At 47.3% G+C, this 25737-nt stretch overlaps 1 protein-coding gene across 9 annotated transcripts in view; it reads left to right on the forward strand.

Annotated features, from left to right (window-relative positions):
* The window catches only part of LOC139986138 (uncharacterized protein CG43867), a 98274-nt gene that overhangs the window by 52182 nt on the left and 20355 nt on the right, over positions 1-25737 (forward strand). The window contains exons 1-2 of one of the 9 annotated variants that reach the window (XM_072001207.1): positions 4429-5038; positions 9758-9899. The exons of 7 other annotated variants lie outside the window; for them this stretch is intronic. In XM_072001207.1, coding sequence (XP_071857308.1) covers positions 9825-9899 — 75 coding nt within the window. In that variant the 5' untranslated portion in view covers positions 4429-5038; positions 9758-9824. Of the gene's footprint in view, positions 1-4428; positions 5039-9578; positions 9900-25737 lie in introns of those variants that run through there. One more of the 9 variants, XM_072001208.1, reaches the window with a different exon arrangement.

A 25737-nucleotide genomic window follows, 5' to 3' on the forward strand; every position in this document is an offset into this window, starting at 1 on the left:
AAATTCACCCGTGAACGTACAATCGTAGGACGATTCCTGGTTGACGGTTTTCGGTACGTCTTATCGAACTTCCGCTTCCCCACCGAGCGGTCCCTCTTTCTCCTTCCGTTTTTCACAACCTCGTTCTTCCTTTTCTTCCTTCCTTCCTGTTTACCGCTCCATTCTTCGTTCATCCGGTTATCAGCCAGCGGGAAAAGTTGGCAGAATTAAATATTGATTTTGTTCGCGAGCCGGTTGGGAAGGGGCGGGGACGCCGACAAGTTTATCGCTGATTTTGGCCGAAAATCCACTTACGTCGACTTTAAAAGGGCGCTACCAGGCTTCCTCTCCTTTCGAAGCTCCGGTGAAAACGATTTAGCCTCTATTTGCGTGCCTTAGACGCTGCCGAACTTCGAATGCCGCGCCGATGAATCGAAATTTATTGGTCCCGGTCGCCTTTTGTCGTTCTATTCAGCTTCCATTCCTGCACCGCCGCCGTGAAAAACTTTCGGAGACACGGCGGTGTAAAAAATAGCAGGAAGGTTCGTTCAAAGGCATTACAGGGTCTCCTTTTAAGCTGTTGTTGGCGGTCGACGCTATTGCCGGCACGAGTTTATCGATTTTCGCTATTGCACGAGTTGCACGGTGTGTATCGATCATTCGATATAGATCGTCTACCGCAACCACGAGTCTGTTCCAGACCCTGGGCTCCGCTAAGTAGCCTAGCTAATGAGTCTATTAGCAATGGCCTGCGGGAAAATACGCAGCTTCCTCTTTTGCCTCGTCGTTTCTTGCTCCTCATCCCTGTCCTTGTTGAAGAGTACTCGACTGTCGAATGACGTTGATAACTTGGAGAAAACGTCCATTAGCGTTAGATTCCAGACGAAAGTTTCTTTTGTCTCTCGCGCTGATGATAAGAGATGAAAATCGTTCGATAAAGGTGACCTAAGAACGCGCAGCTCTCAGAGCTAGTCGGAACGGTAACGTGGCTGGCTCGATGGAATTCTCCATCGTCCAACGCAGAAATTCTTTCGCTCGCCACTAGCCACGCAAGGAGAACGTCGTTGATCCGCGATTAAGCGACGGTCCTGACCCAGTTGCAAAGTTGTCGGCGATAATTACGACGTCGCCGGTCGCCTGGGCGGTCGAGTAATTGAAAAAAACGCTCGTCGTTGATGCGGGACGACGCGTGGGCGCGGCCGGATCGCCTCTCAAAATTCATAGCACGAACTACGCTCTGGAGTCGGTGGAGAATTTCGCGAAAATTCCCGGCATAGCCGTCGGTCACCGGTAGCCCCTCTAATGAAACCGCATCGGTTAATTAACCGATCGGATCGATTAATCATCTTTCCAGGCACTCGAAGCGCGCTTTCGAAGATCGCATAGAACACGTGGGCGGGTAGAAGTTGGTCTGGAAGAGACAAGGATCGAGATCCTGGTCTCTGTTAAAGGGGAAGAAAGCGTGTTTCGTTGTGATTCTCTGGTATGATGGACGTTTCTGTACACGACAACCGTTCGAGATCTCAGGATTAGGAAGAAATTGATGGAGCAGTGCTCAGGAACGCGAATGATTCGTTCCCTACAATTCTGGCGTTCGTTCACTCGTGTCTGTTCCTGTAGTTTCTACGTTTCGTGCTTGGACGAGCATCTCGCAACAATTTATTCTAAAATGTTTATTCTTCCTCCTGTTTGTCCGTTGACATTTTTATTTATTTACATTTTCGCTTGCTTGCGTTTTTATTTATCTAGTTGTTTACACGTTTGTTTGTTTACATCGTTCTATCTGTCATGGCTGAACAACGCAGCTCTATTGTTTCTACGCCAGGATTAAAGCAGAGGAGCCCGTGCAGATCGATCGATGGATACGCCGTCCTGCGAGCGAAGGATTGCGAATTACAGTTTCGGTTCAGCGATCCAAAAGATCGAACGTCTATTCACCGTACCCAATCGGAAATTAACGCGCTACGAACAGAGAAGACGAAAAACACGATAGACTCGTCGAGCTGGAGCTCGATTATGCGCGGGACTTAATTTTCCTCGCGCGTAATAGCCACTTCCGGCCCAGTTGCTGCGTGCCTCAGCCTGGCAAGACGCGGCCACGCCAGTGGACAGAAAATATTGTCGGCGGTCAGTTTGAACGTGGACGCGCGTTCATCTCGCGCAAATAAAAGCATACTCGTGCCTGCTCGGTTAATTTGGAAATAAGGGAGAATTTACGACGTCTACGGATCTCGTTAAACCTTTCCGCGATTAAGAGATTCGCACATATTTCATTCGTTCAGCTGAGGTCGAGGGAAATTAAATCGGTTATCCTGTTAAGCCGAGCCAACCGACACGTCTTATTCTTGGATCTCCGGACGCGTTTGGAAATCTAAACGAGTCGTGTTTCTTCGTTATATACTAGGGACGGTGATCGAACGATCATCGAGAACGAGAGACTCGAAAGAAAGTTCCAAGCGTCTGTAGAGCCGATCGACTGACAGACAATGAATCCTCTTCGAGGGATTAAACTCTCTCGTTCCCTCTCCCCTTGTCTGTATCTTTATCGTTCTTCCTAAGAGTCGTTCGGAAAATACAAAAACGGTTAAAGAAGTTTTCGAGCCTCGTTGAATCGTTTATTCGACGGTATACCTGCTCGAAACTTCATTCGTCCGACGCGTTTTAAAACTCTCTTCGTAATTAATTAGCACCCATCTTCTCGTTCAGTCGAATTCCACCCAAACACCCCTCAAGCACCCATAAAAACATTCCAAATTGCGCAATTAAAACCCGGCTGGTAGTTTCTACAGTTTCACGAGCCTCTAAACCTCACCCCAGCACGGCAAATAAAAACTTGCCAAAACCATCAAACCCACCCACGCTCGAACCACTTAAAATCAATTTACCTTTCTCCCGAGCACGGTCTTCTCCCCTCGAGGTAATTTCCAAAAGATCATCATCGTTGGATCCACCGTTGCGTAACGATTAAATCTTGTAAAACAGAAAGAAGAAAATTTCGGATCGGAAATAGCGTCGCTCGAATTCCAGACAATTACGGCGCGAAGCGGGAAGCGCAACGAGTCGTGCTGGTCGCGCGTAAACCTGGTTATATGCGTCCCGTCAGTGACGGTCGTCGATGTCAACCGTAAAACGACGTCACTACGAGTCGTCCGTGGTGACACGCGGATGACCAAAAGCCGAGATATCCCGGCTTCCAGCTGGTTGCTCGCATCCTGGCCACGTTTCCGTGCTGTCTAACCCGCGCGCCGAATATCAAACGCGTCTCGGTACTCGTGTTCGCTTCCGCTATCGGTTTCTTGCGGTGACGCGCGTCAGAACAATAACGTTACGTGATACGGCGCCGTCGAAACATCGTTCGACGCGCGGCTCTCCCCGAGTGTTTTAAAGGGGAGACGAGATTTCGTCGAAAGCGAGGGGACTTTTTCAAGTGCGTTTTTCAAGCTTCCAACGAATCCAAACGCTAACGTAAAAATTTGCTTTCTCTTTGTTGCAGGTGAGTCCCAATGCAGAATAAGCGACACATTTTGGAACTGGCTGTGCAAGGTAGTTGTTCGCATAAATTTATCAGCGTCGTATCTAGATCGATCGATCGAAGCTCGGTTAGATAGAAATCCACCGTGAAAGCGCGACTTCCGATTTGGATGCAAGGCGTCGAGTCTCCGGACACGTATTTCGCGTCTACAGGTTACATCTATCGACCATTTCTCAATTTCCCTCCGCAACTACTATTTCGGTCAAGGTAGACCCACGTTCCAACTATCTGTTGACCACGGTAGATTCACGCGGACCGACCTACCCCAAGTTGAATCGTGTCAAACAGTCTTTGTCGAACTCTGTTGGAATCTACCTATTCGAAAGGATCTGGTGCTTATCGCGAAAAAGCGCGCACACACGTATTGCGCAATCGAGCATCCAGATCCTATGTCACCGTCCCACCTTTCCAACGATCCCGATACTCGGTTAACCTATCCGTTACGTAACCCCTTGCCGAAGCAGCGAAAGTGGGAGTTAAGCTCGTGCACAGTGGGCGAAGCAAGAGTTGCCGCAGTCGCGTGAAAAAGGTGATTACGAGCGGCTGTCAGCGCGATACAAGAGAGACAGAGGAAAGAAGGGAAGGCGACGCGGCAGCTTGTAGGAGGGCAGGAGAGGTTGCGGGCACAGTTTGGCAGAACTCCCGATTCCGTATTCTGCAGTGATCCGCCGCATCCCCGTGCGGCGCGCGTGCTGTTGTTATTGTTGTTCACGGTGGAGGAGCAGCGAGGCAGAGAACACGGCAGACACCGGGTTCGGCCAGGTGGAACGAGGATAGCCGGCATTTTTGTTTGGGGTTACAACGCGCATGTGACGTACGGCACGCTCTCTTCCTCTCTGTCGCTCCCTCTGTCTCTTCGGTGGCTCGGAGCACAACTTGGACGCTAGAACACAAGTTCCCTCTCAGTGGCCCGTGAACCGCGACCGGAGCAGCACGCTCTCGTTGTCGTTCGATCGATCATCGTTTTGCGAGACACGCGATCATCCCCACTCTCTTTCCGACCCTCTCTGTTCGACTCCTCTTCTGGTACGTTGACGCTTCCGAGGCACGCTGACGCTTCCGTGACTCGCGATGGACATTTCCGGCCGGCCTTGCCGCGACGCGTCACGTTCTTCGCCCCTCTCCCTCGATACTCAGTGACACGAGCTGACAACATCCGACAACGCATTCCAAGTAGAGAAGGTGGTGGATTTAGACGAGCAAAAACTGTGCAACGATCGTCGACCGTTCTGGGACCAACCGTAGGATGACTCCGATGGACTGCTCGGAACTCGATTATCGGTGAAAGGATTTCCAAGTATCTGCTTTACGAGTCGGATATCGAGGGTGAACTCATATCCCGCGTCGATTAATCGAACGTTCAGTGGAATTTGTAAAAGGAAAGGAGGCGGATATCGGTCGATAGAAGACATTCGACTGCGAGTCGTTCGGTAGGCCGTTATCGAGGAAAGTGCGGCGGTTTAATTCGCTTTTATTCGCTGGCGCGGCTTAATCGGCCCGTGAAATGACGATCGTAAGACACCACCGGTAAGGGTAATTAATTGTCGCCGCGATTCTCTCGTTATTACCGTGCGCGCACACACGCGTTTACCTTCGTCCTCGTTTTTCTCCGCCCTTGCACACCGACGACGAGAGCTCGCGTCGGTCGATCGATGACGCGGTTTTTAATTAAAAAAATCGCTGTCCGACCGCCGCGAGCCCGCCGGCATAATTAAACGGGTTTCGTTAACGCATGGTTAATGAAGTTACGATAACGACGCGTGGGGATTCGCGTTGTGTTCGAGGCGCGAAAACCAGAAGAGAGCGCGCACGCGACCGGCTTAATAACGAGCGAATCGACACGTCGACGCGACGCGATGCGAACCTACGATTCGCGCGGACGCTACGGCACGACATCCGCTCTGTATCGAGCACCATTTTTCCCCATCGTTTATTCATCCGTTCGCTGACTATACGGGACGTTACCCGCGATTCGATGAATTATTCGCGTCTCGAGTATATTTCGCCGTTACCGGTGAACAGCCAGCTTCACGAGGGCTGCTCCGGAAAACCTGTTTATAGAGTTACGTGTTTTTATGGAAGGATCCATTACGAAGGGTAACGTGGAATCCAGGAAGTATCGGTTTTGTCTCGTATCGATGTAGTTTGGGAGAAAGGGATGCTAAAGTAGTCTCGATCTCTGTCGAGTGTCTTTGCACTTTTCGTTTATGATGTTGAACGAGTTTTGTTCCGCGAAGTCGAGAGGTTGATAGCGAACAGCCATATAGCTTTTTTTCGTTTTCGGATCCTTTGTACGTTTAACTTCCTTTCTCTTTTTTACGGAGACTGCGTTAACTTTTTCAAGCAGACTTTTTGTCGTTCTCGATGGAACAAATCGTGGTCGAGTGTCATCGAGCACCATGAAACGCGATCGAATGGCAGGTGGCAAACGGTCGACAGGTTCTCCAGGCTGAAAGGGTCGATCTACACGAGTATTCGAATCCGCTCTCTCGACGACTGTGACACGCGTCGCGCCGGCAGCCGCTAAGATAATTAGCAGCCCTCGTAGCCGACGATACTAATTAGCAGGTAAACGGCTCACGGCCGAGCGAGAAAAATCAAGGGATCTTTTCGCGCTGGTAATTAATCGGTCTCGGCTCAAGTTCCTAGCCAATTAGCAGGGTGCTTGAGCGATCGTGTGCTGAGCCAACGTCTCTTTCGAGGACCATGGCCCGTGGATCCGTGAACAGGTGCAACCGAGCATCAGCCCCTTTTGTCATCGCTGTCCTTTAGAATGCATTTCGCGCCCGGATGAACCTTTATTCCTTTTCCGTGTCACGACAGGTGTTGCGCTCTATCGATTCGTTTGTACGAGCTTTTTAAATCGGCAATAAAGGGTACAGCGATTTAAACGTCCATGAAAGAAACAACGCGCTATTATCTGGTTACCTCCGATAAATCGTACGTCTCGATAGAATCGGTGGAATATAGGGAGTTTCAGAGTTAATAGATAGAACGATCGAAGCACATAGCAGAGGTAGACAAAGACCCGGGTCCATCGAGATACACGAAAAATGAAGACAGGCGACGTTTAATCGCGGATAATATCGGAATTACGCGGTCGCCATTGAGAATTACCTCGGACGTGGCTAGGCAGTTGCACAACCATTCTCCATTTCCCCGTTGCGTTCTCTCTCGCTCTTTGTCCACGGCATTTAATCTGTCGATTTAGCCGAGTAGCTCGCGAATACCGAAGTTGTACGCGCCGAAAGAGAGGTAAAGGCTGCATTGTCGATCGTATTTGGTCGGTATCAGTTTCCATTCGGCTGCGACGCTGGTGGTGGGGTGACGGTAGGGTGGCGATGGGTTCGGCCCTTTTTCAATTAAGCTTTGATCACAGAGTCGAGATAAAACGCGTCGGCTCGGTTCGTGTCGAGAGCTCGAACGAACATCGGTCGATCGCTCGGCGGACAGAGACACGTGGAAAAACTCGAGAGAAGAAGAGGCACAAGTTGGAAAGAGAGTGGCGAAGCACACGGGCCTGCTTCCTCTCTCGTGGAACGCGCGATAAATCGACAAAAAGAAACGTAGGTTTAGCGAAATCACCTCTCAGCCTCGATCGTTTTTGACGCGCCTTTCACCGTGTCTATCCATTTATTATACGTCGACGAATCGTGCGTTCTCGTAACCGGCGAATCGACGGAAGCGTCACGAGATCCGACCGATCCGTCGGTTGTTTGCGATTAATGGAGTGAAAAGTCCGGGCTGCTGACCTTTCTAACGCGAGTCGATCTCCGCGCCTTTCTACAGGATCGATGCCTGTTTTTCAAACGGCGATATCGATTTTCTAGGATTCGGTGTACTCGAGAAAACACCAGGCGGAAAAGGAAAGTTTGCAAAAAGGTGCAATTAGGGGAAGCAAAAGGAACCAGTTTCGCGGCGCATCGCGAAATTTCCACCCTTTGCGGAGGTAGCAGAATACATTAACCCGTCGGTCTCCGTTCGAAAATAAACGAAAGCTCGACGAACGGCCGCGTATTTACGTGTTTGCGGAGCACCCTGTCGAGCTAGCGTGTTTGGTAATTAAATGCCCCTAGGAGCAACTCCGCTTTGACCCGTACTTCGGGCCTGTCCGCGAATTAACGAGCGCTGCTCAAACATCGAACGCTGGAAACGCGGCATCCAACCGCCAAGAATTTCTTTTCCAATCGTAAATTGTTGTCATTCGTGCGAAATGATTAAAAGTCGTCGGGCAAATGGAACATCAAGGCGAATGAATCATCCGAGTGATTTCCGTTCCGATCGGACCTATCGTTCTGAAAAATTAAATCGATCGTGTCGCGGTACCGTCTCTCGCGGGAAATTAACCGGCGAAGGCATCTTCGTTCACGCGTTCCCGTGGTAATTAACGAAACCTTCGTGTCACGGTTGCTCGAAGAATCGAACGAATGCTCGTCGGTCGTCCACTCGAGAGAATTAATAAGGGGCCGTAACGCGAGTCAGGTTGTCGCAGTTTTATTAAATCGGCTTTACGACGAAACTTTTTTCTTTTCTTTTTTTTTTTAGTGGTGCTTCTCGAGAAAACGCGACAAGGCTTGCCGTTTTACCGATAGGCCGTAACACCCTCCTGTCCAAGCGATATCCGCTGCTGTAAAAATCCCGAAACTACCTGAAACTCGTATAACTGTAGGGAAGAGCCAACGTGCCGGATAATACGACCAAATAACTGCCTTTCGATTCGCGTTTCATCTCGTCCGAGTCGGATAACGCGCCTTGCTTGAATTTCCAACCGAGAAGCGGTTAACGTCTCTCGATCGCTGACTCGCTTTTAATCTGCCAGGTAGAGCCAATAAAATTGTCACTAAGATCACGCGTTGCTCTTAAGATCGTTCGCTGCGGATTCGAGTCAGCGTGTAGTTTATGTGTCCAGTAGTCACTCGGACGTGCAACGTCAGCTAAAAATTACGAAATTGTGCAGAAAAGTTTCTAATAATCCTTGTGAAACGCGCGTGGTAGTATAGAAAGAGCAAGTATACGCGTATAGTGGTCAGGATGTTAGATTAGAATTCCCCACTCGTTGCTCCAACGAACGAATCGATACGTTTCTTGCGATAATAAACATAGTTAGAGAATCGCGGTAACTCGAAGGAAATCACGACGAGGTAAAATAACCTAACTCGCGGAGATTCGGACGAAAAACAGACGGCAAGAAAATTCTGTGGCGCGTTTTTCAATGGCCAGGCTTAATTAGTTGGGTGCGAGCGATGTTCCCCGGCGAGCAGAGACGAAAAAGAAGATACAAAGAGGCAAAGAAGACGGCACACATCCGATGCGTTTTCTTTCTCGATCGGCCGTGACGGTCGTCGACTGCATGTCCCCCTCTTGGTTTATTCGACGCGAGGCACGGGGGCGGGAAACGAGCTTCTTTCTCCTTGGAAATCGGTCGTTCGTGCTCCAAACGTGGCTTAAAAATATCCTCCGCCCGAAAATAGTCGATTCGTGCGCGCCAACACCCTCGACGCGTACGTCGTCGCGCGATGTTCTCGCGATGCTCGTCGTTTGCCCCCATGGCCAGTTTTTCTCTCATTGTTTTGTTATGTTTCCACGACGAAAAGCTCGAAAGCACCACCAAAAAGACAAGAACGATTTCTTTCCCTCTCTTTCTCTTGTTCGGTCTCCTTCGGTCGACTCACCGTTCGTAATTTATATGCCGGTTAAAATAGGAGACCGCCTGAAACCGTCTTCTTCCCGCCTCTTTCCTTCCCTCCTTTTTACCAATCCTTCTCCCAGTTTCTCGGTCTCGTTCGTTCGGCTGTTACGAACAATTTTTGAACGCTCAAAGCGGTCGTTGAAGCATTTTAAAGACTCGAAGGGGTTCTTGACGAGCTTCCAAGATCGGAAGCACGATGGAAACTTTAAGTAGAAATTACGGTCCCCTTGGACGGTAGATGTAATGCTCCTTTGTGGTAAAAGGAATTAGTTCTAGCGAACTATGGTTCGATTCTTTTGTTCTTCTGGCTTCTCGAAAGCTTTCTAGAATTCCTAGCGGCGGTTGTTATCTTCTGCAGGTTAGGAAAGTACGATCGAGATTCTCTCGATCGCCGAGTAGAAATCATCGGAGATGGATCGTCGAATGGCATTGAATAGCAAACGATAGAAATCGTGTTTGGATCGTGCTCGATACGAGGCGTGGTTTCGATATTCCGTGTTCCGCTCGTTTCTGCTTCGCGTCGGACGCCGATGGTCAAGAGTGAGTTTCCTCCAAAGGAACTAGTGACGCGCGAGTGAACAGTGCGATCAGAAAGCGGCCAACTGCGACGACAAACTGTGACAAATGGTTCAACCCGTACGTACGGAGAACAACAACTCCGCCCTGGACATGGAGTCGCTCGAGGAGATGCTCCGCAAGGTAATAACTTTCCAACAACTTTCGACTCTATTTAACACCAGGTTTTCCCCCAGTTTACGTTCATCGCCGTTTCTCTGCTCGTGCTCGAACGTACCTCTGTATCCACCCAAACGCGTGCCATCGTAATACAGATTAGGAAGATATAATAACTCGGCTTAACGAGCAAGAATTACTCTACGTCCCGTGGGTCCAAAGACGCACAGGCAGCGGGGGTTGCCGGGGGAAAAGGTTTTTTAACTGCTACTTCCTGTAATGTATTCCGTTAGGCAGCGCTGAATGGACCACTTAGCGACTATCCTGTACGCATGTGTGCCGGAGAGCGAGAGAAAGAGAGCCAGCCTTTCTAGCGTAAGCGCTTTAACGATTCTAAAGCCTTCCTCCTCCTCACGTACGTATATGTATATAATACATATACATGCATGTACGCGGATCCCCCTTGGCCCTCCTAATAACCGCACTAATGGTCAATTCAGCAGAAAGTCCCCCTCGCCCATCGAGGACTATCGAGGACTCTCGTGTCGCGTTTTTTCCACGCGACCCGCCATAATTTCACCCCTCGCGGTCGAAAAGAACAGCGTCGACCGAATGTCGGTGAAAACGATACGCCCCCCTATCTCGTTTTCTTTCTTTCTTTGCCGGTGGCAAAAGGGGAGCAAACAGACGGGTGTCGCTCTTCTCGTGCTCTCTCTCTCTCTCTCTCTCTCTCGCTCTCGCTCTCGCTCTCGCTCTCGCTCTCTGGGTCGAGTGGGTGTGGACAAATAAGCGGGATCCGATGGAACGAAAACGAGGAAGTACCCTTTAGGAATTATTGATTCAGGAAGCGAGCCGGTGGCTCCGAGAATGCCACCAACTTTCTCCCGTTTAGCTAAATCGTCTCGCTGCACGGTCATCCGTTGTAACCTGATGTTTTGACGTACGATAGCCATGGACAGGTGGATTTTGAAAGCAAAACGCGAGCTTCCACAGGGTTATACCCATTTTGCTAATATAACAACTAACTTCGTGTAGAATCTGACGAACGCTAATATTGATACTGGAGTAGCCATAAATCACGAATGTATGCTAAGAAAACAAAGTTCGGTCTGTTCTTAGAGCGTAGAAACTACCTGCGATGTTATCCGATGTATTAAGACATCCCCCACATTGTCGTAGATAATCTTTAATCAACTTCAATCTTCTTAAATTTTCAATCTTCGGTCAGCAGACGATCTTAGATCGAGACGGAGAATACGGATTTATCGATGACGAAGCGCAGTGGCCGCGTTTACCACGAAGAAAAAGGTCTCTTTAAACGAGTTGCGTTCTCCTTTCTTTCCTTTTTACCGACTTCTCCCTAGTACGTCCGCTGGACGAACGCTTCTCTCTCTGACGCGTTTCACACGGCGAGCTCTCCTCTCCGGCTCTCCTCTCTAGCTTTGGCTTTGCTCGATGCGATAGAGAACAAGAGAGCCTGGAGTGAACGAGACCAGGAGAAGAGGAAAAAGCTCGGTTCGCGTAGCTGCAGTAATGTAGCTTTAATGTAGCACAGGGGAAAGTTGTCGTTCCCCTTTGACGATTTTCCACGTCAAACGGTCGCGCTGATTTTCACGTGAGCGTTCGTGCCAGCGTATTAGCTGCCTTTTTTCGCTCGCCACCAGCTGTCTCCGCGCGTTCTGCATTTTTCTGCTTTTAGTCGAGTTAGGAAGGGAAGAGGAGGGAAAAAAGCAAAAGCTCCCGATGATCGGGCAAAGCTGCCGCGCGACAGATTCCGGAAAGATAGAACGTTTGCCGAACGGCAAAGCTTTATTCGCTTCTGCACGATAGATTCAATCTCTTTCGCTGACTTTTTCTTTCTCGACTCTCTTTCCCTCCCCTCCCACTTTCTCCTTTTTGGTAGATTTCCTCGTCGACCATCGGTGCTCGATCTTCGAATCTTCATCTTGTTCGTGTCGTGTAAAATACGACGAAATTCGAAGACAGGATATTTTACAAATTTTTTGGACTGTTCTGCCTCTTCTTTTCTCCTACGGTTACAACCACATTTTTCACCTGGACGTTTCACCGGTCACGACACGGTTGATCTTTTCCTCGGCGGCAGCTGTTTCTGATTTGAACGTTTTCAGCGGAGCTCATGAAACATTCATGCCCAATGGCCGCGGAAAAGCACGGCGAAATTATAAACCGCCCTCTCCTCGACCTGAGCCGGTTTGTTCCGCGAGGTTCGCTACTACGTCGTGGCTATTTTCATTTTAATTGGCGTTTGTTAAGGCTGCGACTTTGCCCCTTTATTTTTCATTACTTCGACGCGCGTGCAATTCATTGGAGTGCGCGGGAAAAATCGTCGGCGACCGAGTAATTGACGCTAAAAAGAACGAATTAACCATCCCCGCGACGCGTTTCCTCCTTTTTTGTTTTTTGCCCGCCCAGAGAAAGATTAAACACGGTTCAAAGAGATCCATTAACGTCACATTCGTGCGTAAAATACGCCGTGTTAACGCGATTTTTTGAACTTTGATCGGGCAACGATGGCGTCCGCGTCTGTTTACAAAACGTTACAAGCTGTTGCCACTTTGTACGAACGTAATACTTTTATTTGCAATCTTGGTACGATTTATAAACCGTAAAAATCATCCTACACAGAATCGCGAATAAGTTTTCTGTAACGAGAATCATTCCTTGAAGATCTTCGTTCGATGGAACAGGGAAGTTTGTCTAGTTGCTGAAAGGAAGATCTTTGGCATTCATAAAAAGAACGCAACGCCGAAACGAGACGCGAGGACGTTCGACAAAGCGGAAGAGAGTAAAAATTTTGCGCCGCTGCCACGTACCTATGTCGTATTTATAATTTATGCATGGAATACATAATCCGCCGACGTGGATTTGCATAGGCAAAGCTTGGCCGCGTAAAATAACGCTTAAATAACGCGACCACCTTCCACTGCATTCGCGCACCAGCAGCCTCTGTTGCTGTGTTTAGGCGTGTAAAAGGGACACCGGTAATGCGGGACCATTTGTCCGCGAGAATGGAGCAGTTAATTGTCTCTTCGTTACCGTGCAATTACCTTTGTCACGGCAGATACAGTCTGGTGTTCAGCGTCTTCGCAATTAGTCGCGCAATTAGCGTTTTCTTTGGACCGATATCGAAGCCGGGCAAAGATTCGTAAATGGATAACGGATCGAGTAGCGATTCGAGATTCGCGCGCGGTTAAGAATATATCCCGGATTTCCCGAGCGACCAGATTAATTTCCAACGATCCGGATCTGGCTGGGATGCTCTTCTAAAACTCCTCTCTGGATAGGAAATTCGCTTCGGGGAGGAAATTCGCTGGAGCCGAGGTCGCGGAAGAACCGGCTGCCGACGTAATGCAAAAAGTTTTGAGGGAAATTAGAATCGGTTATCGAGATTTCGTTCTATCGATACGTATTCATAAAAAATATTCTATATGCATAGAAGAAGAGTCTCTGTGAACCCGCAACTCGTACGGCTATTTCTCATCCGTTTGAATGCGGACGGAAATGGGAGCAACTACTTGCTTCTAATACTGGAACAGTCACTTTGCATTTGGATTTAAAACGTTGCGTTTCATCGTTTTTCCGGTGTATGGCTAACAGTTGGTAAGCTACGCGGAAAAGCTCGAAACGACGGGTGACAACGACGACGATGATAAAGCTTCCGTATAGCCCGTAGTCGTTGCACCGCCGGATCGACCCTTTCTCCGGGGGTTGCGTCTTAACGGATGAAAAATTCTCTCTGTCTATGGCTGCTCGTATCGCTTAGTGGGGCAAACGTCCAGCTGGCTGAAATTGCGTTGGCAGCGACTCCGTGAACACCAACTTCCGCTCGACGAAGGCAGAGGTGCGCAACGTTATCCTCCTCTATTATATAAAAATATTATCTTAACCCTTCATTGCCGAGTTTCCATCTTCTGAAAGTTGCTCCGAGGAAATTCGGCAAAAATTCTAAGAGTTTGCCTTGCCAATAATTCGATGGAAGTTGGAGCGAAAAACTCGGAGAGTACAGACATCATAGGCGTAGAAAGTACTTGGAAGCTGAGAAAAACGTTTGCGTAGCTCGTTAACCGCTAGCTCGAGATCGATTTCAATTTTTGGATGGACAACCAAGAACGAGTAAATGGCCAACTAAAGAGAGAGAAGAAAACCGCCAAGTTCCGTGAACGATGACCAAGTATAATACAATATAAGACACGAGCGACGACAAACGTAATGAATCGTGTAGCTCGAATTGGAGAATCAGTCGGTCGGAGGACGGAAACAAATATCGCTCGTGCACCGACTAACCGTCTTGCTCCTTCCGCTCCTTCTTCTTCGGTAAATAGACCACCCTCCGGAATCGGATTCCACGCTCGCCTCGTCTGAGGAAGCGTGTTTCCTCGGCTGTCTCGCGCAACCGGAGGCACGTAGATCCTTCGAAGATCTCTAGGCGCCTGACTTATAGCTTTCCGAATAGAACTCGAGGAGGAGTCTTTGGAAGTTGGTAATTGCCATATGGGTAGGTACTCGCTCTTGGCAAGTATAATAATAAAGAAACATCAACGGAACTTCAAAATAGGCTGTCTCGCATTTTGGAAAAACCTATCGGAGATAAAAGTTACAGGCACGTCGCATCCTTTAACCGAAGAGAAGCATCGAGGGAAAAATTCTCGCGTACGACCGTGGTTGCGCACCCCTGACCGGGAAGCGTTCGCGACGAACAACAGCTCCCTCCTCGCATCCCTCCTTGTTAAAAATGAGACTATTCGCGAGCACTTTGGCGCGAAACGGCAGAACGCTTTGTCGGAAAATCGTGAGAATATATCAGGGGCTTTTCTAGGGCGGCTTGATGCCATCGATATAATAAGAGCGCGGCTGGTGTGGCGGCTCTTCCAGCTCGACTCTCCAGCCCCCTCTAAGCACAGACTCATCCGGCCCGATAACTTCTCTGAGAAGCAGAAAATAGAAATAGATAGAGTAGGGTGGCTTATACCCCTCTCTTTCGCCTCTTGAATATCCTACTTTTCTTTTTCTTTCCCCTCTTACGGCTGTACCGCCTCTTCCACGTTTCTACGTCCCTTCCAGAGGACTTATCCCGACATTACCCATGCGATCCGAGAATCATTAACGCTGTCCTCGTGCGTACGTTTCGCGGAAATTTACGAGCACCGAGCAATTATGGCCGATTCAAAGGCGAAACACTTGGAACGATTCCTGGTAACGATATTCTGCAGCCTTTTAACGAAATGGAAAAGCGATCTTGTAGCGATCTCGAAATGGAAAAGAGAACTCTCTCTCCTTCTCTTTCTCCTTCTCTTTCTGTTTCTCTCTTTCCGGAAAGCGGAGTCTTGATTTCTCGTTGTTTGCTCGGGGTTCGCCGTCAAATATTTCTCTACCGACGAATCGCTTTATTCAAATATTGATCGCAGAAGCTTCTGCTCGCGGTGGGAGTGATAAGACTCGTTACTTAGCGAGATCGAACATCCCTGTCCCTTATTTCGATGCTCTCCGATCCCCTTAGCTGTTCTTTCCACCTTGTCCTCCATCGGTCCATCCATTTTTATGTGTCCAACGCGGTTCCATCTTAATCCGTCAAGAGGAGCGACAACATCCGAGAACGCGGCACGCTTTCTAATTCAATCTCGTCGGAACGAACCGTCCGACTCGATTATACCAGCTGTGATATATGTACATCCTGCCAGAGGACGAAAACCGCAAACGTAGCTCGATCTTCGCTCTGCTTCCGTGGATGAGCAAATTTCGAAATCGAATTTTGCAGATTAACCTGTTTCCTTGCTCGCTGCTTCTTGCCGCTGCATTCGCACGGACACTGGATAGAGTTACTCAATCCTTTGCGGCAATCCTTTGAGCAACTTCTGATTCGATTCTCTGTTTAAACAAATCCTCAAACTCGTGCGAGTCTTGTACATTAAGAGTGACACACTTTGAAACACGTGTTAAAAAAACTCTGCAATTCGTTCGAACGAAGCTCCGTGTGAATTCCAATTTAACGGCATCGTTGATTCTATTTGCCAAGCAATTTCACTTTCATCGCCAGCTATCCAATTAGCCGCTTATCCGCTAACGTTAAACGTCGAAGAGCGTTTTTCGCGCCACGCTCTTCACGGCGTTTCTTTTTAGATAGGAGGTTCAATTAGTACAAGCCACCCCCTCGACGGTCAACGAAGGTCACATATTTCTCCGAATCGTGCGAGAAATAGAGCCGCTCGTCCCGCAAAAAGCCGCTTAGGCGACCACGCGAAGGGCGGTAAAACCTCGGAGCCCTTGGACCCTTCCCACCCCTGGAATCCGCGGATATCCCTGCAGGGATACACGGCAAAGTTGAAAGGCATGTTTTCCCAGTTTTTCGACCGTCTCCATCGAGGAAATCCCTCCCTCGTGCACGAGGTCACCGGCGAAATTCACGATGCGAGGGAAAAAATATAAGGGTTGTATGAAGGAGAAAACTGGTATTGTACCGTACCTGTTCCCGGACTTCGGTTGTTTTTACTCCATTCTGTAATCAGTCTGGGACCACTTAATCGCAGTGAATTGAAGTTTCACTGAAAATTGTGGTGCAGGATTTATTAGATACCGTCGTAAGTACTCGAAGGTTGGACCTGCGTTATTCTAAACTATCGACACATTGTTCTACGATATCCACGTAGACGTGCGAGACAAAATCCGCATTTCCTTAGTTGCCGAACCAATAAAACGTATATAAAATACATAAAGACTTACGAAGATACGTAAAGATTCGTGATACGTCGAGTATACTCGTCGAGCATTTGCTAGACGAGAGAACTATCTCTTTAGGAACCAATATATCATCCATTTGTTCATGAAAATGCAAATTTTATTGGGTTGGCAACTAAGAAAATGCGGGTCGTATGGACTGGCAACTAAGAAAATGCGGGTCGTATGGGCTGGCAACTAAGAAAATGCGGGTCCTGTGTGCTGACAACTAAGGAATGCTGATTTTGTCATTAGTTGGCATTGACAAAATCCGCATTTCCTTAACTACCAAACCAATAAAACGTATATAAAATACATAAAGACGTACGAAGATACGTAAAGATTCGTAATACGTCGAGTATACTCGTCGAGTATTTGCTAGACGAGAGGAATATCTGTTGTATCTTCTGTTACCGCGATGCACGACAAACGCGTGAAATTAACAGTCGATTGAGCGAAAAAACGGCACGCGATGCTGTTAAACCCTGTCTCGGAAACTGTAGTCGAGTTCACATTTGACGAGTTATTCGAGAATTAACGCGCTGCGGGTATAAAAAAGCAAGAGACGGAAAGAAAAGAGGAAGCTCGGAGGAGAGGGTTAGGGGCCACGGACGAAGTCAAGGGCGGCTCGCTCGAGGCGGACACCCGCCTCATTGAAAAATGCATAACGAGGCGAGCACGCTCGGTTGCCTACCGTGCGTGCGGGCATATCAGCCGGGGAAACGGAGAAAGTGCCTGGGCAGGTTGCTAACCAGCCGGTATGCGGCCGAACGGACAGGTGCCGGTGACCTTGAAACCGTGGCCGCGCACCTTCCGCATTGGTGAACAGCCAGCGTGTCTGCAGCTGGCAACACGCGGCACCAAATATTTCAAATTATCACGGACGATCGCCCCCACAAGATCATTTTGTTACTGAAATAATTGACGGTCGAATTCTCCATTCTCGGATTCTCCATTCACGAGATTCATTTCTACTTCAAATTTAACAATCTTCTCCAGTTTCGACTGCTTTTCTCTATCTCGGCTTTCTCTTCGGCAATTTACCACATTCTCCGAGATCAACCGTGGAATAGAGAAAAACCTATGAGCATCTTCCTCGAACGATTATCTCGACTCGCGAACAACGCGAAACATCCAGGCTCGATCAAATCGAATTTCAACCGAGGGGAAAGGAAAAATCGCGCGAACGACTAGAATTTATTCGAACTTGCAAACCCACTTGGATTTCAGGGGTCCGGAAGAAACACACGAGAAACCATATCGGCATCCATCGTGGCCTGGTCGCGTAACGGGCAATAAAACACGCGGGACACATCTGGGTGCCTCGTTTCTTTATCTCGCGCCCCGAACGATTCTTCTCTCGAACCTCTCCATCCACCCTGTCGACCTCCGGGCGAAGATCCTTCGTTCGTTTCTCGTCCCATCGATGGAGAACGATTCGCATGACCATCCTCTCACACCGATAAGCGTTTAAACCGCCGTCGCGCATCTCCATTCGTTTCTTTCATGCATTCGCGCGTAGCTTTGCTGGCGAATTCTTTTCTCTGTTACAGTAAAATGGCAAAGGCTCTTTATGCGAAAACGTTTATCCATATTTTACGATAGATAGCTTAGCGAAGAAACTCGATATTCTACTAGAAAATGAACCCATTAAGCTGGCTGGTTAAAGGAATTAATGCAGCCAGCTTTATGAAAATGGATACTCGTTCCAGCAACACGGTCAAAGGGAAGCACGGTCTGCGAAGCCACGCATTAGCATTGAAATTCTGGCTGAGTGTAAACCAGCCAGCTATCCGATGATCCCGTAAGATTGCTTCGTCGATGGCCCTTGACCTTCTCGGATGTCTGACTCGCGCGAATTCGTACTTTATGTAAAAGGCTATTAAACGACCGAACGAATATACAAGAGAGCATTATTCGCGCGAACCGACATACCCGGTCGATTTCTCCCATCAAACGGCCGCTTCACATTCCAGTTATCGTGACACAGCGTCGCTTATCAACTGAGACACGCTCTCCGTCATCTCCGTCGAATATTTCGCAACTGGGAATTTGATCGAGGAGGAATCTCTGCCGTTGAAACGCATTAACTAGCAGGCAGTAAAAGGTAACGAATGAACGTTTGCGATCGTCATCACGCGGTAACCGAGCGAAGACGTTCCCCTTTCTACGCGTTACTTTCCTTTCCTTTCCTTTTTTTCTTCCGCTTTCTGTCGTTTCCAAGATTTATTACAGCCACTTTCGCTAGCTTTCCAACCCCGCATTTATTTCACGCGTGACCGAAAAGCCGACCCTGCGACCCTCCACGAAATACCTACAGAACCAGCCGCGTATTTACTTTAATTGGATTACGGGAGGAAAAATTAAATACGATACCGGAAAGGGGACCATCGATATCGCGCCCATACACTCGCTTCTTCATAGACTACGCCCCTCTATTTCTCCAAAGTCCTCGTCCCACGAATTTTTGCGGTTTTACGTCGGACGTGTTTAATTACTGCCGCGATCGCGGACCACACTGTCCGCTAGTTTGTATGGTAGAAAAAAAAGAAGGGGAGAGGGGGGAATAACATAAAATTCCTAACCAGGGGTGGATCGCGCGGTAGAACGAATTATAGCCCGAAATTATCGTAAAACTTGCAGCACTCCGGCGAATTCTGCCGGAGAGCGTAATTAAAAATTGCAAGCGTTAAGTGCACGCGTATATAACCGTGGATGATACCGCGCCACGCGTTCCCTCTGGAGTACATCCTTGTTCCCGATATCGATATCGGTAGTGAACCGATTTCTGCTGGCCAGTGTCGAATTTGCGATGGAATCACTTCGATAACTAAATCGCCGTTAATTAAAAGTACCTTGTTATTCGTGTAACAAAAAGGAAAGAATAATTTCGTTTCCATTAAAATACGTGAAAATGTAATGTATCAAGAAAGAAGTCGTATATACAACGTTCTAACAAACAAACACGAATCGCTAAACGAGAAGAGGACGATTGTTGGAGCAAGAAAACGGTATTCAAAGGAGGCAACTATAAACCAACCCTAATCGATGCACGATTCAAAGAGCCATAAGGGTCTGCGGTAGTTCGATTCGATTCCCGGCGTGTGTTTACCTTTCGTCTCGGTAACGAGGTTCCAAAATGCTCGGAGGTATTTCAAGGAATACGATTATGACACCGCAGTGCCGCCGCCGCCTCCGGAGCAGGTTGCGCGCGGCTGATTTTATCGGTACACGGGGAAACGCGTGTAAATATGCAGATAGCTACTTGGCAACTCGTGTACCCACGCTTAATGCGACCAGCCGAGTCGTAGCCGCGCGGGAAAGCACAGACAACGAACCAGAGCGAATGTGTGCAGATAGTATGGCAAGGGATGGCACGGTATTAGGGCCAGTCTGTGGTTCGTTGCCTTATTAATTGGACGCGTTTGCCCTGCAACGACGGCGTTAAAGCACCTGATGCACCAAACTATTGTTTAACATCGAGTCGTTAATTGGATCCTTCTCCGAAAACTTTCGTAATAAAGTTCCAGCGAACTTGAAACGATTTCAAATAAAATTATGATTGGCTAAGGAAATACCACTGAATCATTCGTCACACGAGATACGAGGTAAACGACGGTCGATCATCGAGTCAACAATGCTATCGAGAAGCAACGTTCATGCGCGTCTACACGATGGTTGCAAGTTCCCTCACCAGAACACACATATACACATCGGTGATATTTCTATTCCCGAAGTTCCCTAACAATACCCAGCCGATGGGACATCTGTTGACAACAACCGATATCTAGGGACCATGGTCGACCGATCTGACAACTATCGCAGCTATACTCGCGAGATCCAATTACGACATTCAGCCTACCATGATCCAACTGTGTCAATCATCGAGGACAACGAAAAGATCCGATTGTCCAATCAACGTGGCTGATGGTGCCAGACAAATTTAATTATCGATCGTACATTACTATTTTGCCGCGCGTTTTAACAAAATTCTACACGTTAGAGAAATGATTCGAGACCAACAAAATTGCGGCTGTAGCGATTCGATCGCTAGCAGACAAGTTCGCCCGTTCATTCCTCGTCTCCTCGAGTTCGATAATTACCATCCTTCAGCTTTTCCCATGGCTTCCCCAGACTGTAACCCGGCTCGACGAATCTCCAGCAGACGATACTTAAGGCCGGATTCATGATTGCTTCCGCACCCAAGAGACTTAATTATCAGCCGGTCGATCCGTCGCGCGAATTTGTGCATACGTCCAAGTTCTGTGACCATCGTGCACGAACAGTCTGCATATTTCAATCCGTGCAATTACCCTGGAGATATAGCAGACACTACGATATGGCGAGGTCCTACATTAAAGCATAGAGTTGCGGTACCAATTAAATATACCGGCATTTAGAGTTGTCTAACAGATTGTAATCTTTTCAATACGACATGATTATAACACGACTAAAATATAGCACGCGTGTACTAGAATTTTCAATAAATGGACCAAAAGGAAGTATCAGCGATATAGCGATAGAAAAAAAGTGCTAATACACCGAAACGAAAATTCCAATAATGAAAAAAAAATTCAAAGGATAGTAGAACCAGCAATAGCGCAGAAACCAAAGGGAAAGTTTGTAAAATTCGATCAAACGATATCCGTGCGTAGAAAATGTGATGCGTGTTCTTGAAAAATTCATGATCGTGTTGTACACGAGGCTGGCAAAAGGCCGCTTCGTACGAGCGATGGGCAAACAAAATGCGCGTACTTCGTCAGCCATGGCTAGCTTTTCGATATGCAAAATAAATCGATCTAACCGCACGACCGGCAATAAATAAAGCAAATATAATGCATTTTCCATGGGCGATTTTCGTCGCGGTTCGTCGCGAAAAATCGAGTTGATCGTCACGCAAATTAAGCGGCGGTCGAACAGGCTTTCAATACCGTGTATGAAAATTAAATTCCCCGGATATTGTGCAACGAAAATAACGACGTACGTGTAACCAGTTTGTGCTAACAACAGGGGGGAAAAAGGGAGAAATTACATTTTTTTCGCGTAGCATTTGCAAGGTTTAAAAACCTATGACAGTAGAAATGGGAAATTGGTTCTGTTTGGTGAAATATTGCTGATTGGGAATGGCTGAATATCGTTTACGCGATAACTTGTCGAGAAAAGGTTTAAATTTTCAAATTTGACTGTAAAAAATGGAGTGTGCGATTCAAAATCCAGCGAGCATCATTTCCAATAACGAAACAAGTCTCCTCTCGCCCCAGGGTTTCCTCGCGGCGGTAAAATCCAGGCATTTGCCTCAATTTTACAAGAACTTCTCAGGTGCGAAAAGGAGTGTGGAAACCATCGAGTCGGATTGCCTGGCAATCCAACGTTCGAACCATCGAGAAAGAGGGAAACGAGCCGCGAGTTCCGCGCGACAAAATCACAGCTATTCGCGCGTGTGTCGCATCGAATCGTCGTCGCGTTCACTGCTTCTTCCTGCTCGTCCTCCTACTCCACCTCTTTCTCCACTCGAGATTCGATTGTCCCGTGGACGAGGCTTTATTATCGACGCGGTAACGCCGTCATCGTCGTCCTCGCGATTGTTAGTACGATCGTCGTTATTGTTATTGCACTGTGGCTGGGTCGACGCACGAGTTGCGGCCCTCGCTCGTTTTCCGCCTCTCGACTGCCTACGTGCCCAATTCCCAATGCAATTCCGCTTGCGGACGCCCACTGGAATTATTTTCCTATCCATTTTTTACGCGTCAACCCCTGTCCACTTACTACCTAGAGAAATTCGATGGCACTCGTCGATTTAACGTCATAAGCGATAAAACGATGAAAGCTTTTCTTCTTAAAAAATTATCTAAACGTTTAATGCTCAAACAGGATGGAGTTTGGATTAATTCTCAAAAGATTTCGTGCAGATTATTTCACGTTTATTACTTTCGGAGGTACCTTACGTACGATTTTATCTCTTAACCAGGTGACTGCGTTGTGACACGTGTATACGCGACGTCAATCCAAAGCTTTATTTCGGTGCGGTTGACGCGTATACTGATTGTGTGAAATAAAAAATTGCCATTTACTGTAAAAGGTTTAAAATTTTAGTGAAAAGTAATACAAATTACATTTACTGATATGTTTCATTTATACTGCCAGTAAACCTATTGTGTATTTTATAAACAAAAATTTAATTATTTGATTACTCTCTTTGGTGCGTATATCGACTATTCTCCGAATTGTTTTGTGTTTTATACCAGCTTATATAACATTATACCGGTTATACTATCGGAAGCAAATCTATTTCGAAAATGTGCCGTCTGCTAGAACTCGTAAGGAGTCGCGGTACTTTGTGTGGTACCTTGCTTTGAAAAAAATCGCACTAGAATCGAATGAATTTAAAAAAATTTTTTTTTATTTTTCTTGCTTATGAACTTTATTAATTTTTGGCAATTTTTAAGTTTTTAATAACAATACCTTTTTCGACAACGAGTTGTTAATTTTTTATCGAATAAAAATGTAATCCTCCCTCGTTTTGCTGTACTTTTTTCGTAAAATTTATGATAGGAGCATTTGCCCTGCGTTCGACGTGTATACTCGTCATTGCTCGATTTTAACTACGCACCCCGTAACAGATTTTTTAAACTAAATTCCGCAGTTCACAGGTTAAGTAAATTTTATTATCACGTAAAGCCAAACGTTATCCTTTTTTTAACTTTATCCTTATAAAATAAGAAACTCGACATCGTAGACAGAAATTTAAACGCGTAAAAATATACGGGACACGTGTAATGTTCGGAAATATGCAAAATATAAAAGGTAAATCTCTATGTATTTAGGTTCCACTTCTTGTATCCGTAAAAATTTGAATTTGTCTAAACGTGGACAGCCTAGCGATAGCAATAACCCAGTCCCCGCCAGACGAAGGTTAAACAGTCGAATTAATTATCGCGTTTCTACCAGAACAACTCCAACCGATTTCAAATTCTAATCCGATAAACCGCCTATCTCGATGCGACTGTTCGCTCGTTTCCAAATTAATGCATAACACATGACGTTTCCCTGGAAGAGATCACGATGATGGAAATTCCGTCGAGGCAAATTTGCCAGGCTGGCGACGTGGCGCGCTCGGAATCACGCGTTTTGCGATTCGCCGAGCGGAAAAAGGTCAACCGGATTGTTAATCGCGATCTGGTCGTTAGGTTGATGTAATTGATTGATCCGCGCCGCTAATAGGAGCGCGATGAATTATATGATCGCGGCCGTCCTCTCCGGCATTGTCCGACGACCGCGAATATAACGCGGCACCGCTAACGAAATTTTCATCGTTGGAAATTAATTCGCGAACGGCTCGCCACCGATGATCATCCTCCATACGGGAAATCGAGTTATCGATTTTTATAGAAACGAGGCCTGTGTCGCGCGCCTGTCCCGTTTCGCGTCCACACCTCGACGAAATCGTAAGGAGACGGATTCACGAGGACGGTAAAGAACTTTCGCTCGTTCCCGTACTGAAATCGGGAAGCCCGAAAGAGAAATCTCGCCTTATCTTTCATGGCCTATTTTTACGATTCTCAGTTGGGAAAAATTCAAACGGCGTGACCTGCTTTGAATAAGTAATACGTCCTGGAATGGCCGATCCTCGGGAATTTGCTTCGTTTTCCGTCGATCTCCAATCCCCGTTCCCTCTTCGGGATTTTTATGGACGCGTGTCGCTCGCGTGATTAATTTTCGCGTTCTTCTCTCTCTCTCTCTCTCTCTCTCTTCTTTTCCCTCTCGCTGTCATAGAGCGAGGTAGAGACGATGGATAAATATGTTTGAATAAAGTTAGGGAGTCAGGAAAGAAGAACAGGTGTCCAGAAAACGGTAAAGGAGGAAAAAGTTTGAAAGAAGCGGTGGAAGCGAATTAATCCGGCCCCTCGGGCGCTTACAGGTTGTCGCTTCTTAAACAAACAATTAATACAAAGAGGCTGGAGGTGGTCAGGGCCGAGGGTGAACCGTAAGTAGGTTTCACCGCGATAATTTCGACGATGATGACTGTAATAATGGCAACAGTGAGCGAAAAGAAATTTTGCCGGAGGTGGAACAGGGTACAACAGGTAGCATCCCTCTCAAAGACACTTTTTTTTTTTTGGAAACTTTGATAAAAGACGAATGAAACAAAGAACTCGGTAAGTCTAAGCCTTTTTACGAAAAATTTTAGGACATTGCTATGCGCGTTTTTACTCCGTGTCGATGGAACGTTTCACGGAAGATCGATGTATCCGAGGAAAGTTGAAGGAGAACGAGCCAGGAGGAGGATTAAAGTAATTTTCTGCTGCTTCGCGTACAGTTCGTTGACACCGCGAGAACTTGCCTGCTCGTTGAAGGAAAATTGTGGAAGTTGAAATTGGAAGTTGAATTAGATTTAACTTTGAAAGTCCATCCGGTGGCAAGTCAGCGCGCGGCAAAATAGCCGAAAGTGACAATTTCCTTCTTTCGGTCACCAGCCGGGAAACATCGTGGAACTAGTTTCTCTCCTGTTTCCCTAATCCCGGCTTTTCTTTGAACCTCGTCTACCTGTCAGTCTAACTGAAATATCCGGCGCAAATTGCACCGCGTAAATTGGGCGCAACGTCTTTCGAAAAGCATACGTTTAAGGATGATGAACCGGTAGTTGATTATTCTTACGATTGTTGCGAATCCCCCTTAACAAAGACAAAGCGCTTTACATCTTCGTTAATGACGTTTCAAAGAGCAGATCCAACGAAATGCAGAGATTCGATAGACCCGCGACGCTGGTTCGTGATATAGAAGACCGTTCCGACCACCCTGCAATATTAACACTCGTCTGTCTCTCGTGCTAGAAGCGTCTTCTTACGTCTCATCCTCCTTTCCAATTATCTCTAACCCAATCTACCTCGTAAAAGAATAAATCACGCGGCGATGCTCGATAACCGGTTGCTCGTCGGTCGTTCGTTTATTAATGCAGGCTCGTCGATCCTCGTGAATAATAATCTATCCGATCGCGTACATGAATCGACGTTATTAATTAATAGAATCGATATGGAAACTGATAACGCGGTGAACGTGACGAATCTAGGTCAACGGTGCGATGTGTCGCCGGCTACGACCACGTAATTTTCTTGCCGCTCCGCTCTCGAGGGAG

The sequence above is a fragment of the Bombus fervidus genome, chromosome 4 (assembly GCF_041682495.2).
Source record: "Bombus fervidus isolate BK054 chromosome 4, iyBomFerv1, whole genome shotgun sequence".
Lineage (NCBI taxonomy): Eukaryota > Metazoa > Arthropoda > Insecta > Hymenoptera > Apidae > Bombus > Bombus fervidus.